The following is a 17694-nucleotide window of genomic DNA, read 5'->3' on the forward strand; positions in this document are numbered from 1 at the left end:
AGAGCTCAGAAATCTTAAGGAAAAATAATTGATGTGTTAGAATTCTCAACATTAATCTTTCTGAAGCTGGGAGAGCAAACCTTTATTAATCAAATCTTACCCACTCTTACTCAACAGAGATCTTCTGTAGCTCAACCTTGGATATTATCTGTGGCGTTAGATATGAACCATCGATGTTCATTTTAATTCTCAAAGAAATAAATTACAATATATCACAATAATATATCGTGAGCAGTAAATTGGAATAGACAGATTGAGGCACTTATGATAGCTGCCTTCAATGAGCAGGCCCAGGCATGGGAGACCCAAAGTATCTTCATAAGCTACCAAGAAAGGGGAACACTGAGGCAGTGGGCAGCCAGAGAGAATGTGCTTGCTTTGAAGGCACTCTCTTCTCATTTACCTATTGTAACGTCAGGGCTGTTTTCAGTTTTTGTGTCATGTTATTCTGTGAATATCTTAATCTAATACATTTAATTTTTATAATGATACTATATATTAGTTTCTAACAACATAGACTAGAAAAATAAAACTTTAAACATAACATTTTGTCAGAAGCAGAGATAAAAACATTCTGAGAGTTATTAGGGAAGACAAAAGCAGAGACAGCATTAATTTCCCAAGAAATAAAATTAAAAAATAGATTTCAGGCAACAAAATTACAATCAAATATGTCAAAAGTTTTGGGTCCATAGACCTGACATAGATCTGTCAGATCTCAGAGGACAAATGTGATAGCCACACAAACCAGAACGCTTGCATATAATCCCAAAACCCATGGTGAAAAGAGTGAAGCGATTCACAAAAGTTATCACGCTATCTACACACATCCCTACATGTACAAACACACAGATATAAAGACATACATGCACGCATACACACACATCACACATCCCTCATGTACAGACACACAGATATAGACATACATGCACATATACACACACATACCACACATCCTTACATGTACAAACACCCAGATATAAAGGCATATATGCACATATATACACACACATATATCACGTACAGCAAAGATGTGCAAGCAACTAAACACATAACACTCACATATATACATGGGCACACACAAACACATACATACACAGAAATCATACACACACACATAAACATACACTCAAACCCACACTATTTTTTAAGAATTAAAATAAAATTGTGCTTTGTAACTATGTTTAGAAAATAATATTTAACCTTTTTTAATCCTGAATTGCATATTGGCTTTTGCTGATGTATACTAAATGTTTATTAACTATTTATATTCAAGAATCTGTATTAGATTCTGTAAATTACATCAGTGACTATGGCGGTTAAATATTAAAATGCCCCATTGATTTTGTTTTCAAACTGATGGTTCCATGGTAGTGTAGGTCACATAGTGGCTCACTATGAATATAGTCTTCTCAGCCCTTTAGAAATACTGGGCCCCTCACAGCTCTTTTCCTAATCTGAGACAGTCTTGGAGGATATTATTGGTCTCACTTTGTTATACTGAAGAGATGATGATTCTCGGTTATATAAGAAGTATTTATACTATCGTTTATATTTCCTGTAGATTTTATTAAATTAAAATTTCATTTGCTACTTACCAAATGTTTGCATCATCAAATTGAACTGTTATCTTTTGTGAATTGGCTATATATTATTTACAGATCTCTCCCAATCTGTTCAAGGCTTTGATCCTTAGATGTGGAGCACTGTATGAAAACAGCATATACAGATATAGACAGTAAAATAAAACAATGAATTTGGGGGAGAGCTACAAAGTAAGAAATGGCAGTGCATGCACTCCTGCCGCAAGCTTCACTTCCCACAGATCATGAAGCGTCTTCAGAGTTTTGAAGGGCTTCAGTAGAAGGACTAACTGGAAATTTATGACCCATTTGCTGTGGCAAAACTTCAGTGTGACTAAATATGACACCAGTTTTAAAGTGAGGTGTTGTTTCGGCAGCAATTGCTTAATTCTCCTGAGACTTTTTTTTTTTTTTTTTTTTTTTTACTAAATTTCTCAAATAGGAAATTGAGGAGCCTGGCTAGGAACATGAAGTAGGTTTAGTGGTAAGGTAGGGATAGCCTGCCTAGGTTTAAATGCTGACATTATCTTCATAAGTGTTCAGTTAGTTGCTGGATATGAACTTCACATGCTACAACTGCACAACACAAGTATTCAATACTTTAAGAAATGTGGACCTGGAACCTGGTGATATAGCTTAATAGTAGACCTCTTATCTCTAATCTAGCATACCCAAGGTCAAGGGTTTGAGTCCAAATACAGGGAAAGAGAGAACAGAGAGGGAAGACCTGTTCAAGAACAAATGCAAAGCAGTCTACATTTTCTTTCCTTTACATACAGTAATAGCCAGCAAACACTGTTAGGTTAATGCTCTATGACACAATGAAAAGTGCAATGGCACACACCTGTAAACCCAGTACTTATAGACCTGAAGCAGGAGGATAGTTTGAACCCAGAAGTTCTGGATTGTAGTGAACAACGCCAGTCAACTGCCTATATATGCTCAGTATCAGCATGCGTGCTGGCTAGTATTAAGTCAACTTGACTTAAGTTATCCAAAAGGAAGGAACCTCAATTGAGAAGATACCCCCATAAGATTCAACTGTAAGGCATTTTTTTAATTAGTGATTGATGGTAGGGGGCCCAGTCCATGTGTCTGGTTCTATCCCTGGGCTGGTGGTCCTGGATTTGATAAGAAAGCAGCCTGAGCAGGCCAGGAAGCAAGTCAGTAAGCAGCATCTATACATGACTCTACAAAAGCTTTGAGTTTCATCTCTACCTGAGTTCCTGCCCTTGCTGCTTTTGATGATGAACTGTTATGTCGAACTGTAAGCAACCCTCAGCAAGTTGTTCTTATCACAGTGTTTCATCATAGTAATAGTAACGCTAAGACAGCAAGGTTAACATCCCAGAAGCAGAAAAATCACCAAGATGCTTAAGGAGATTTGAACTGTGCCAGCTAGCAAGGAAATAGAACAAATAAAAATAAAACTGAGGACTTCATGGGAAGACAGATTCTTAACTTAGTATTTTTGTTTCGTTAAAAAAAGACTGAAATGTAAAATGAAAATTAATTCATACCCTAGCATGTAAATCCTAGACAATTTCCTATACAAAATCAACTACAGACTAAAGAGAATCAACTAGCAAAATTTTCTATGATCTCTTTCCAAACTTACTCAAATGCCTGAGGATTCAAATGTCAGAACACTGTTAAATTCGTAAGTCAATGATTCTGAATCTTGTCAGAAAATATTTTCAGCTCTGTAGTTCAATTTTCTGACTGATTTTATATATATATATATACACACATATGACATATAAAATTACTTCAAATAAAATCAACTCAAAGTGTCATCCAGTGCTATACTCTCAGCAGCATCATCAATGAGTCATAGAATGTCTCTCTCTCTACACACTGTAAAAAGCACTCATTTTCTGAGGGTATAGGTAAGACATGACCTTCCCCCAAAACAATCAGTAATAGCTGTTTAAGAAAATAACGATGCTTATAGCTGCCACATCACCAAATACCTTCACAAATGTCTTTGAACGGTCAAGTTCAAATCTAAGCCAAAGCTTTATTTTAACAGCTACTAGGTTTTTTTTATGTGAAACTAATAAATACAGTGGCATAATAATAATAATAAACCTATATACCAAATCCAGTCTCCAAAAACCTAAATTTCATCTTACCACATGAAAGAGGAAAAACAAAACCTGCAAACTAGCTCTTTCACACAGCCTAGACAAGATGGAGGCCTGTGAGTACCACTGTAGGTACACAGAAATAAGCATGGGCTCCATTTTCCCACAAAGGAATGTTACAAAATTTAATGCAGTTATTTCAAACACGCAGAGATATTTGGCTTCAATAGCTACCCTTTCTTTTGTATCTTTAAATCTTTACCAGGGTGATAATAGCATTATTATTGCAGAATACTCTGAAGTTTAAAGCAATGAAGATTCCTAAAATAAGTAAACAGTATATTCGATCTACTAGCATTAATGCTTGGCACATGGCAGCTATTAAAAGCCCTTCGGGGAATCACCCTAAAGACAAAGGAAATGTATTGATCCTTGTGGCGATGTCACATGACAGAGAAAAGTTTAACTCTTCGTGTCCTTTACTCAAGAATGGCCCTGATTTATTCTGAAGAATTGTTGGTCTTCTATGCTAGTCTAAAAGAGCAGTCTAAGTTAAGAGAGCCTGATTAGTCCTAGTAGCCCTGAACAAAGGCCATTCTCTTTATAAACCAAACTGCGACACGGTAAGGACAAGGAATGAGGACCTTGTCCTCAACCATCTTTCATTGGAATTTCATAAGGCAGAAAATTGTTTCCCAGCCCTACTAACTACATATGTTTCTTCCAAGATAATGTAGGGGGAGAGGGTGCTGCTTTCAACACCACTGCTTCTAATGAAAGGTCTTAGACCTGTTCACCACAGCTCACACACACACACACGTTGTTCTCAGCCGGGGGCATGCAAGAACACAAAAGAAAAAAAGGAACATCATATACCAAGGCATTCCAAACCACAAGACTACAGGGAGCAAGTATGTCTTTCTTAGGTGGCAGATAATTGTGAACAGATTGAATACACAGTATGAAAGCCTACTGTGTATACAGTTATAATGATCTCAAAGCACATTATTAGCTTGTTTTCAGTTTTGTGAAAATTTGATTTGTAAGAGCAAGATCTGAACACCATTTCTCAGAAAAACCATATATTCCTGAACAAATAAGCAGCCCAACATCTCTTTCAGAGCCAACTCTGAGCTCTCCCTAATCAAAGATGGCTTATGTGACAGGCAAGGACTACAGGGAGCTAAGTATATTTTATGAGAATCATATCTTAGATTAGTAAAATCATGACAAATATATAAACACCTTCTCAGACAGCATAACACTGTCAAATACAAGGTCCTGTAGCTCTGGAGCACCTTGTTATACTTTACAAGTCAGAATAAAAGAGAGACAGATGATCCTGATGGAAGGAAATAACAAGAATGTCAAGGATGCGTAGACAGAGTACTAGAGACCTCTTGGAAACCAGGATGATCAGACTAAGCTGCTGTGAGACCAGAAGTTGGAGAGAAATGGAAGTTTTAATGAGTACTGTGAAAAAAGGAATGTCCTAAAAAGATTCAGAGACAAGTTCTGAATATCCTTCCAATCCAAAAATTTAGTTGAAGACATCAAACTCCAAAATCTTGTTGCAATTTGGAAGAGATACTGAATTTGGTACTAATCATGATGTGGGATTTCTAGTCAATCAAAGCCAGATCTTAAAAACACACCTTTCTTGACAGCTACCTATCAAAAGGTCATGAATCATTTCAGTTGAAACCTATAACCATCACTCCAGTCCCATTACAGAGGTATTGTCAGGAACTACTAAGCCACCACAAGTAAGGATCAAGGGACAAAGGAAGCAGTACTAGAACCTGTGAAATGACAAATATTCTCACCTCTGTTTTCCAGACCAGCACCAACATGAAGCAAGTACAGTCTCAGTAAATGGCACTTTCTCTCTTCAAACACCCACCTAAAGTAGCAACAGTTTTCTCTGCCAAACAAACCTGACAGCTAGAAATCAATCTCCTAACATAGAAAAATGGTTAGGTGTTCTAATCAGTTTTGTTTTCATTGAAAATAGCCTTTGTAACAATTCTAAGACATCAAATTAGAAATTTGGAATAATGTGCTATTTCATAGCATATGGATGAATGATTTACGTATATGTCTATATTATGAAGAAGATACAGAGTACACATGTTATGCTACATTCATCAATTAATGCTGTATCTCCAATAGATACTTTATCAGGCAGTTTTACACTCCTTGCCTAGCAGTGAAATACCAGAAGTCTGTTTACAATAATAAAAATCTTTATTCATCAACACTTGCAAATCATGAATACTACCATTTAGAATGAATTCAAAAAAGCAAATAACAAAAGACTAACAAATAGGGCATCCATAAAGCTAAAAGTCTGTTTACTGCGATCCATAACTAACCCAAACATTGTATCAATCATGCGCAATACAGATAAAATTTTTCCCAGTACACAATATTCAAATGGTGAAAAGCTATATACATGTACAATACTGTAAATTTATATGGTTATCTACCTTGGCTATCAACAAAAGAGATCAAAAGCAACTTCAGTCTAAAAGAAAATCACATCATACTTTAGTATAAGAAATATAATTGACTAAGAACAGTAATGGTAATATTAAGAATGCATAGGCTACTGGAACATTGAAAATTGTTTACTAAAGATTAAGTCCCTGTTTTTAAGCAGATAACACCAGTTACTTATATTTAAGTAGATTCTCAATTATAAGTCTGTCTGTACTCTTTATCATAGGCAAATGGTTAGGCTCCCAGCTCCCTAAATCTCTTAAAGATGTTCTCATCCAAATCCCTAAAATCTCAGTATTATATGAAAAAAATGGAGACTTAAACATTATTTGTTCTGAAATAAAGATATGGAAAGGTTTGAGAAAGGTCTGTAGAAAAAAAGCCTAACCAGTTCCTGTGAGGCAGCAAGAAAAAGGACTTCTTACAACTCTATGAAGCAGATTTAGGTAGCAAGTTGCGCTGTTTTGAATGAACCCCATGGGCTCATAGATTTGAATGCTAACCCCATTTGGTGGAAACACTTAAGAATAAGTAAGAGGTGTGTCACTGGGGATGGGTTTTGAGGTTTCAGAAGCCTGCTCTATTTCCAGTTAGAGCTCGTTCTAACGCTTCTCTCTCTCCTCCCTCCTTCTCTCTTTCCACCCCCTTTCTTTCTCTCATATGAGCTCTGAAATACTACTGTTACTACCATGACTGCCACGATGACCATAGACTCCATACTCATACTCTGAAACTGTAAGCAAGTAAGTCCCCAATTAAATAATTTCCTTTATAATTTGCCTTGGCCATGGTGTCTCTTTTGTTCTTTGTTAATTTTTCTTTACAATTTTGAGCTAATAATTACAACATTCCCCTCTTTCGTTTCCTACCTCCAAACCCTCCTATGTACTCCTCCCAACTCTTTTGCAAATTCTTGGATTCATTTTTCTTTAATTATTATTGAACAAATGTGTGTGTGTGTGTGTGTGTGTATGCGTGTATTCCTAAATATGACCTCCTTGGTCTGTAAAATGTTGCTTGTATGTAAGTTTTCAAGGCTGACCAATTCTTCCAGGAACAATGCCTCTCCCTATGCCAGCTGCTCTTTGTGGCTTTACCCCCTCCTTGTTGTCATGCCCATTTGTGTTGTCCTTGCTCAGTTCAACCTGGGAAGTCATGTTGGTGAGACTATTGGGTGGGGTTAGCTTCTGACATATCAGGAGACACATCTCACTTCACAGCAAAAGAAAAGTAACTGACATGCAACCTAAATAAGACAAGGTGTGGAAATCCTGCTTATTTTGAAAATTATCAGTAACAAACGTAGCCTGTGAAACAACTTGATTTTTGGCTTGTGAGGTCAAAGCTGAGCCTCTGACCTACTAAACTGCAAGGAAATGAAAAGATAATATTTTTAGGCATTAACCACCTGGCACATTGATAAAGCAGCAACAGAAAACTTTTGAACTCTCAGAGCAGTATCACAGAAAGAGAAGGGTGAGGGAAATGCCCACATAGGAAGCACATGTGGAACATTTTAAATTAGCTAGCCTAATGTGTGTATCAATCAGTATTATGTATCTAGTGATATAATGAGTCAATGTTCACATACATGTCTTCTAATTTTGTTGAAAAACAAATTATTCCCCAGAAATACACAGATATAATATATCATATCAAGAGTAGAAAGGATGGACCTAAGATTCATCTCCTTCATAACACTTCAGCCAGCTGAGATTCGAAGGTGGATCAATATCCACGATTCCTCACAGGTTACAGTCCACTCCTACTACAAAAATGTGGAAAAATGATCTCATTTCTTACGGCTAACAAAAACAAATGCCTTACTTTGATCAATATCACTAGCTAATTCTGAAACCTAAAATAAATAAATCCTAAACCATTTTTCTGATGATCTGGATATCTACAATTCTTACTTATTCTGCCAAATTTAAAAATGCAAATCATGATACCACAGTACAACTGCATAGTTATACATCATTTTGACATAGAAGAAAGCATTTTACTTCAGTGCAAGGACTGAGATTAACAGGTCAAAGCAGGCAAGCTGAATGTCCTATTTCTCATTAGACAGAATATGATGGCTGCCAAATAGGAAGTAGTTGTTCAGTTTTGTGCCTTTGTAAAGAACCCCTCAGGAACAGACATTAATCATTATTTTCAGTGATGTAGCCACTGGACACTTGCCCATGCTTGATTAAATAATCACACCCATTCTCATGCAACTCTATGTAAACTACATAGCTCACAAACTAACCCAGATGGCAACAGAAATATAAAAATAGGAGGGGAAGTTGTTGGAAAGAAAGAGGGATTCAGTGGGTGCTGTGTGGTGTCCTTCTCTACACAGTGAGTATGTGTCATTTTTATTACTTGAAGAATAAAGCTGCTTTGGTCTATGGCAGGGCAGAGTATGGCTAGGAGAGACATTCAAACTGAACACTGGGAGAAAAAAGAATGTCAGAAGAAACAACATGGAACACCATGCCAGAGCACCACCGGTAAGCCACATACCAAACGGCAATACACAGATTAATAGAAATGAGTTAATTTAAAAGAGCTAGCTAGTAAGAAGTCTGAGCCATTGACCAAACAATTATAATTAATATTAAGCCTCTAAGTGGGACCAGACAGGAGGCAGCAAAGCTTCTAGTTACAAGTGGAAGTGTGCAGGGGGTGTGAGAGGGAACTGAAGGCTAAACAACCAGAACATAGATATGTGTGAGTGTGCGTGTGCGCACATAGGAAACTGTCAAAGAATAACCTTTTTAAACAAGAATTCAAATGTTCCCTGAGGTGTCAAGGGGTAGACTTTTACATATATTTTAACATCACACAATATTCTAAATACACATGTAACTTAAGAGTGATTTTCCCTAAATTCAAAAAATGGTCCTACATACAACTGTTCTCAGAGTGAGATAAACAAATTTATTTGTACCTTGAAGTAGCTTAGGTAAGGGCCATAAGCTTCATTTCTCATTTTTTTTCCCACTAACTCTATGTTAATTTCACAAACTGAGAAATACTTTCATTAAGACATAACCTCTGCCAGTCTGCTTCTCCTGAAAAGCCATGAGAAAGGGAAAACTACCACCAATTGTTTGGAAGATGTCCCTGTTTTAAAAGCCACAAGGTGATAGCAGTCTAATTTAATAAAAACTTCGTTGTAGATGAAAATACAAAGTATATGAGCTACAACAAAGACAGGTGACAAGCACTACAAACAGAACTTAATACCAACTTTAATCTTAAAATACATTTTAAGGTACATTTAAGATTAATACTACTGAGAAATTTACTTTTAAATTAAGGAAAATTTAGCAATTTCTTTTTACCGCACTCCCTCAACCATCAATAATTATGAATTTAACTAAACACGTCTACTATAACCTGATTTCTAATCCACTGACTAAATATTAACAAGCAAAGTCCAAAGAAAATGTTGCAAAAAATCTCAGGTAGTAGCTTTGAGAGCGAAAGCAATCATCAACAGGAAAAAAAAAATTTGGTCAGAGTAAACTGTGCTATAATAATCTCAAAATAGAAAACTTCAAGAATGAATTTTCAGTTCATGTAAAGTAGGTATACCTAAACTGAAAAAAAAAAAACTAGAGCAAGAGGCACACAATGTGAATGATGAAAAACAATAGTATATAAGTTCAACGAGAATACATACTATCTATGCTTTACTTTTCAAGTGAAACTTACCAATTTAGCAACTTTGCCGTAGTCGATCCATCTGACAGTAGCAAAATTTGTAGACTCAGCACAATTGAAACCATGATTAAAACCAGCATGATATCCATAAGGAAAAGTGATCATAAATTCTCCAGCCTCCTGGGTGATCTGTAGGGTTTGATGAGACATAATTTTCAATAAGATGTTCCAAATCATGTAATGATTAGTATACACTTCCATTTTCTATAATTAAAAAAGCAAAAAAAAATGCCATGATATTACAACTATTTTAAGATGACAGTAGTTCTGAGTGTTGAGATGGTTCGATGGTTAAATGGGTCTGAAAACTTGAGTTCTATTTCTAGAACCCACAATACAACAGGAGAATGTGTGTTGTCAGAGATTGCTGGAATTGAATATGAACTCCTCTCTTTATCTGCCAACACAGAAAAAGGATCTACTACTGTCACCTATGTTCTGCATTTTTCTATTGCCTTGACTCTGCTTCCTGAGTGGTGGGATTAAAAGTGTGTGCTGCCAACACCTGGCAATATTCCAGCATCTTCTGGTAAAGGGTAAAAAAGGGTATTCCAAACAAATGGAAGTAAGAAACATGCTTAGCTATTGTAGTATCCGGCAACATAGACTTCAGTCCAAAATTAATCAAAAGTAATAAGGAAAGTCAAGTCACAGTCATTAAAGGAAGAATCCACCAAGGATAGTACTATTGTAAATTTATTTGCACCCAGCACTGTATAGCCAACTTCACTAACTGCATATTATTACATCTAAAACATGCATTAACTCTAACATAGTGATTGTGGGTGATTTCTACACTCCATTCTCACCAAGAAATCATGTTGTCTAAAACCAAACATAGAAACATTGGATTTAAATGACATCATAAATCATAAGATCCTCAAGTTATAGGACATTCTATAAAACACATTCTTGAGAGTCTATAGAAATTTCTTCAAATACCTCAGGCAGACCTAAAACAAAAAGCTTATACTAGTAAGAACGTATGGGGAAATTTTTGGGAGCTCTGAAATTAGTAACAGAAGACGGGACTCAAAGACCTTGAAATAACAAGAACAAGCAAAACCAAAACCAAAGCCAGTAGGTTACAGCAGACAGTAAGGATTGGGTATGAAATTAATGGAAGAGAAGCCAAAACATACCAAAAAAGAAAAACTGAAATGAAGTTTGTTCTTTAAAAGTCTTGTTTGACTGATTAAAATTTTAGCTAATTAAACAAGAGAGGACCAAAAATCAATAAAATTAGAAATGAACAAGAATACACTGAGGAAACTCGGAGAATATTAGAGCATACTATAAAAACTTCATGTTCCACTAAACTGAAGACTCTGAAAGAAATGGATAAATTTTAAGATGTATGTGATCATCCAAAGTTAAAGTAAGATGGTGAAAATAATTTAAGCACACCTATAACAACCAATAAAATAGATCCAGTAACTGAAAATCACATAGTTTTTTTTAAAGAGCCCAGGCCAGATTCACTGAGAAGGAAATTCTAAGATATTCATAGAGAACTAACAATAATACTCCTCAATTTTTTGGTAAAATATAAAAAGAACACATTCAAATTCTTTTTACATGTCTAATATTATCCTGACAACAAAACCAAAAACCTAACTAATCATAAAAGAAAAAATTCTCAATAGAAAAATACTCAAAAATTAAATTCAAGAATACACCAGAAGTCACTGACCGTGATCAAGACGCTTTATCCAGAGATATGAGTAGTTCAACATATATAAATCAATAAACATAATCAACCACATAAATGGGACTAACAGATAACCCAGATCAAAACATTACACTCATTAAAGGTCTTTGACAAAAATCCACGAGCATCCTTTCATGAAAAAATTCCAAAGACAACATAGGTATAATAAGGGCAATCAACAGCAAGCCTACAGACTGGTTAAATGGAAAACAAAATCACATCATTTCCACTAAAATCAGGAATGAGGCAAGAATAGCAATTATGTCTACTCCTTTTTAATATAATGTCTTCAGTCTCCACTGGAGCACTCAATCCATACTTGAAAACAATACAGTTCTATACATAAAAGACTCTAAAGACCACCAGAAAACTGCTACAGCCAATAAATATGTTCAAACAGCAATCACCAGGCTTTTTATATAGTATTAACAAAAATACTGAGAAAGAAATCACAGAAACAATCCAATCCATAAATATCTAAAAGGAATGAAATACATTTTGAAAATCAGACATACACACACATATATGTATGTTGTGGGTTATGTGTACCCCGTGTGAAGATGTATTGCTCTGACTGGCATAATAAAAAGCTGAATGAGCAATAATAACTAGACAGGAGCTATAGGCGGGACTTCCAGGAAGAGAGGGACAACTCTGGGAAGAAGACACAGGCACAGAAAGGAAATAGGGTGTGGAAGATGGAAGAGAACAGATTAATATAAATGGATTAATTTAAGTTATAAGAGCTAACTGAGAACAAGCCTAAGCTAAGGCCGGGCTTTCATAAGTAATGTTTCCATGTAAATATTTGTGGGCTAGGAGTACTGTCAGGAAGAACTACTATTCATACATGTATATGTAGCTAACTAAGGAACTGAAACACTTGTACAATGAAATCGTTAAATAAGAAATTGATGAAAATACCAAAGGATGAAAAGACCTCTCATTCACAGACTGGTAGGATTAAAGGTTACAACATAAAAAGCAATCACCAGATTCAAAGCAATCGCCATTAAAACTTCAATGCAATTCTTCACAGAAATTGAAGAATTGCAAAATTCATATAGAAGCATGAAAGACCGAGGATAGCCAAAACAAACTGAACAATAAAAACACAGCTAGAACCAATGACATCATTAAACTCTAATTATAGGATTGATAATAAGGTAATAAAAAAGCCTATGACAATGTCATAAAAACAAACATATTGATCTATCGAATAATACTGAGAGCCCAGATATTAGCCCACATTCTTACAGCCTACTGACTATTGACAAAGGAGCCAAAAGCCAAACAGCATCTTCAGCAGATGGTATTAGTCAAACTGGAAAGCTACACATAGAAGAACGAAATTGGATACTAATTTTAACCCTACACAAAAATAAATACCCCATGTTATGAAACACTTGGACTGTGAAAATCAGTATAAGAGTAAGTCAAAACACTAGAAAAATACACACAATGATTCAGCTAGGGCAATCCTGGTATATTCCCAATGGATTCTATATCTTATTATAGAGATATTTGCTCCTCCCTATTCATTGCTGGTTACTGACAGCATGTAGGAGAAAAAAGCAACCTAGAAACGTACCAACTGAAAAATACATAAAGAAAATGAGCTATAAATAAAATGCTACTTGGCTATGGAGAAAAACATAATTGTGACACAGGTAAATAGATGGAATTATTAATAATCATTCTGAGTGTGGTAGCACAAACATAATAGAAAAACACCACCTGTTCATTTGTTCAACGGGGTGCTAGATGCTGGCTTTAAATATTTCAATATTTAAATTGGAGCACTCCAAGAAGATAGGCACCAAGCAACAGTCATGGAGGAGCGTGGATTTCAAGACAGAAAACAGAAAGTTGGTGGGACGGGGAAAGAGGAGCAGCAATATGAAATGGGGTAGAAGGATGACATTAGGGTAGAGAAATGAGTATGAGCAGGGATAATTAATATTAGATAACTGCAAAATAGATGCATATATAAAGAGTTTAAATGCAGTCGCCCTATAATAAATGAAAGGAGAATGATTCCCCTAGATACAATGATATCATCAAATAAAAAACCCAAGGCCAGGAAGGGGTTATCTCTGTTTGACTTGTCGGTTAATAACGCATCCTAGGTATTCGCCCTAAACATGAAAGCTATTGCCATTGCTTTTGATTACCATCTACAACTTGATGTAGACACCACATACTTGACTCACAGAACATGGAAAAAGAAAAAAGAAAGAAAACCAAGCTGGTACTAACTTGGAAGCTTCATCAGTACTGGTTAGCTTTCATAGCACTAAAAGGTTGTATGAACACCACTAGGGAAGAAAAGTCATCAACACCCTGACCCAGCTTTGAACCCTGTGAGATACAATAAGCACTGGACTGTCTAGGAAAAAACACATATACAATGGCATTATGACTTTTGCAATAGTAACCAACCACTATCTGCTTGAATTTAGATGTCACCTAACAGGTGAAAAGCATGCCTGTTACCATTAACTGGGTCCAAATTTCTTACTTGATTAAGTCATAGGCCCCAGCGGAAGACCTCTCAGAATTGTTTTGATAAATGGAAACAATGATAAACTACCACCTTACCCATAAAGTTCATTGATTTTATTGTTTTTTTTTATTTAAATTAGAAACAAGGTTGCTTCACATGTCAATCCCAGGTCCCTCTCCCTATCCCTCTCCTCATCCCACACCCTCCCACAAACCCCTTCATCTCCACTCCCCCAATCCCGACTCCTTTTCCCAGGGTGGATGAGGCCATCCATGGGAGATAACCATAGTCTTTCATTTCATCCAGGGCAGGGCCTAGGCCATCGCCCAAGAGTCCAGGCTGGGAAAGCATCTCTCAATGTGGGATGGGCACACAAAGTCCATTTGTGTGCCAGTGATAAATATTGATCTGCTACCCAAGGCCCCATAGATTGCCTAGACCTCCTCACTGACAGCAACATTCACAGGGGTCTGGATCAGTCCCATGCTGGATTCTCAGCCATCGGTCTGGGGTTCAAGAGCTCTCCCTTGTTCAGGTCAACTCTTTCTATAGATTAAACAAGTTCAGTCTTGACCCCTATGATCATCAGTCCTCCCTCTCTGTCTCTGGGTTCATTGAGTTCAGATCAGTGTTCGGCCAGGGGTGTGTCCCTTGGCTTCCATCAGCCATTGGTTGAAGGTTCTGTTTACCAGACTCACTGGCAGAGGGACTGTAGACTGGCACGCCGCTGATCCATGTCTAAAACCCATATGTGAGTGAGTACATACCATGTTTGTCTTTTTGTGAGTGTGGGTTACCTCACTCAGGATGGTTTCTTCTAGTGTCATCCATTTGCCAACAGATTGCAAAATTCCATTGTTTTGTTACCACTTAATAGTAATCCACTATGTAAATATACCACATTTTCTCTATCCACTCTTCAGTTTAGGGGGATCTAGGTTGCTTTCAGGTTCTGGCTATTACAAATAATGGTGCTATGAATATAGTAGAATAGACATCCTTGTTGGATAAATGTGCATCTTTTGGATATACGCCTAAGAATGGAAATGCTGGGCCTTGTGGTATGCCGATTTCCATTTTCCTGAGGAATCTCCATACTGATTTCAAAAGTGGCTGTACAAGTTGGCACTCCCACCAGCAGTGGAGTAGTGTTCCCCTTTCTCCACATTGCCTCCAGCATAATTTTGTTATTTTGAGTTTTTGATTTTAGCCATTCTGACAGGAGAAAGGCGGTATCTCAGAGTTGTTTTGATTTGCATTTCCCAGATGGCTAGGGATACTGAGCACTTTCTTGAGTACCTCTCAGCCATTTTAGACTCCTCTATTGAGAATTCTCTATGTAGTTCTGGAGCCCATTTTTTAATTGGATCCTTTGGTGTTTTGGAGACTTGCTTCTTCAGTTCTTTGAAAAATTTGGAGATCAGCCCTCTGTCAGATGTGGGGTTAGTGAATATCTTTTCCCATTCTGTGGACTGCCTTTTTTTCATGTTGACTATGTCCTTTGCCTTACAGAAGCTTCTCAGTTTCAGGAGGTCCCATGTATTAATTGTTGACCTGTACCAATTCGTTCAAGGGTGCCTCCCGCTTTCTGTAAGAGGTTCAGTGTGGCTGGATTTATGTTGAGGTCTTTGATCCTTTTGGACTTAAGTTTTGTGCATGGTGATAGACATGGATCTATCTACAGTCTTACACATGCCAGCATCCAGTTATGCCAGCAGCATTTGTTGAAGTTGCTTTCTTTTTTCCATTGTATATTTTTAGCTACTCTGTCAAAGATCAGATGTTCATATATGTATGGGTTAATATCAGGGTGTTCAATTTGGTTCCATTGGTCTACCTGTCTATTCTTATGCCAATACCAAGCTGTTTTCAGGACTATAGCTCTACAATAGAGCTTGAAATCAGGGAGCGTGATGCCTCCAGACATTACTTTCTTGAACAGGGTTGTCTTGGCTCTATCCTGGGTCTTTTGTTTTTCCATATAAAGTTGATTATTGTTCTTTCAAGGTCTGTAAGGAATTGTGCTGGGATTTTAATGGGGATTGCATTGAATCTGTAGGTTGCTTTTGGAAGGATTGCCATTTTTACTACATTGATCCTACCTATCCAAGAGCATGGGAGATCCTTCCATTTTCTGGGGTCTTCTTTAATTTCTTTCATTAAAGACTCAAAGTTCTTGCGATACGGGTCTTTTCACTTGTTTGATTAGCGTTACCCCAAGGTATTTTATGTTGTTTGTGGCAATTGTAAAGGGTGATGTTTCTCCGATTTCTTTCTCAGCCCTTTTATCGTCTGTATATAATAGAGCTAATGATTTTCTTGAGTGGATCTTGTATCCTGCCACTCTGCTAAAAGTATTTATCAGCTGCAGGAGTTCCTTGGAAGAGTTTTTTGGGTCACTTATATAAACTATCATATCATCTACAAATAGTGAATGTTTGACCACTTCCTTTCCAATTTGTATTCCCTTGATCTCCTTTTGTTGTGGTATTGCTCTAGCTAGAACTTCAAGTACAATATTAAAGAGGTATGGAGAGAGTGGACAGCCTTGTCTTGTTCATGAATTCAGAGGAATCCCGTTGAGTTTCTATCAATTTACTTTGATGTTGGCTGTTGGTTTGCTGTATATAGCTTTTATTATATTTAGGTATGTTCCTGTTATCCCAGATCTTTCTAAGACCTTTATCATGAAGGGGTGTTGGATTTCGTTGAAGGCTTTTTTTAGCATCTAGTGAGATGATCATCTGATTTATCCTTCTCAGCTTGGTCATATGGGGAATTACATTGATGGATTTTCATACGCTAAACCATCCTTGCATCCCTGGAATGATGCCTATTTGATCATGGTGAATGAGTTTTCTTATGTATTCTTGGATGCGATTTGCCAGTATTTTATATCATTGTTCATCAGGGATATTGGTCTGAAATTCGCTTTCCTAGTTATGTCTTTGTGTAGCTTGGGAATCAAGGTTATTGAAGCCTGGTAAAAAGAGTTTGGCAAAGACCCTTCTGCCTCTATTGTGTGGAATACTTTGAGAAGTATTGATATAAGTTGTTATTTGAATTTCTGGTAGAATTCTGGACTGAGGCCATCTGGACCTGGGCTTTTTTTTTTTGGTTGGGAGAGTTTTGATGACTACTTCTATTTCCATAGGGCTTATAGGTCTATTTAAATTGCTTATCTGTTGTTGATTTAATTTTGGCAGGTGATATCTATCCAGAAAATTGTCAATCTCCTTTAAATTTTCAAATTTTGTGGAGTACAGGTTTTCAAAGTATGACCTGATGATTCTCTGGATTTCCTCAGAGTCTGTTGTTATGTGCCCCTTTTCATTTCTGATTTTGTTAATTTGCATGTTCACACTCTGCTGTTGGGTTAAGTTTGGATAAAGGTTTGTCTGTCTTGTTGATTTTATCAAAGAACCAAGTCTTTGTTACATTGATTTTTTTATATTGTTTTCCTAGTTTCTACTTTATTGATTCCAGCCCTCAGTATGATTACTTCCTGGTGTCTACTCCTGGGGGAGTTTGCTTCTTTGTGTTCTAGAGCTTTCATCTGTGCTGTTAATTCTCTAGTATAACTGT

General features: G+C 36.6%; 1 protein-coding gene across 6 annotated transcripts in view; it reads right to left on the minus strand.

Annotated features, from left to right (window-relative positions):
* LOC101844032 (lysine-specific demethylase 4C) overlaps positions 1-17694 on the minus strand; it is a 164967-nt gene that overhangs the window by 86441 nt on the left and 60832 nt on the right. For 4 of the 6 annotated variants that reach the window (XM_040757297.1, XM_040757295.1, XM_040757298.1 and 1 more), the window contains one exon: positions 9884-10021. In XM_040757297.1, coding sequence (XP_040613231.1) covers positions 9884-10021 — 138 coding nt within the window. Of the gene's footprint in view, positions 1-1598; positions 1707-4773; positions 7941-9883; positions 10022-17694 lie in introns of those variants that run through there. The other 2 variants (XR_005881384.1, XM_040757299.1) reach the window with 2 other exon arrangements.

Source organism: Mesocricetus auratus, unplaced genomic scaffold (genome assembly GCF_017639785.1).
Source record: "Mesocricetus auratus isolate SY011 unplaced genomic scaffold, BCM_Maur_2.0 Super-Scaffold_100014, whole genome shotgun sequence".
Classification (NCBI taxonomy): domain Eukaryota; kingdom Metazoa; phylum Chordata; class Mammalia; order Rodentia; family Cricetidae; genus Mesocricetus; species Mesocricetus auratus.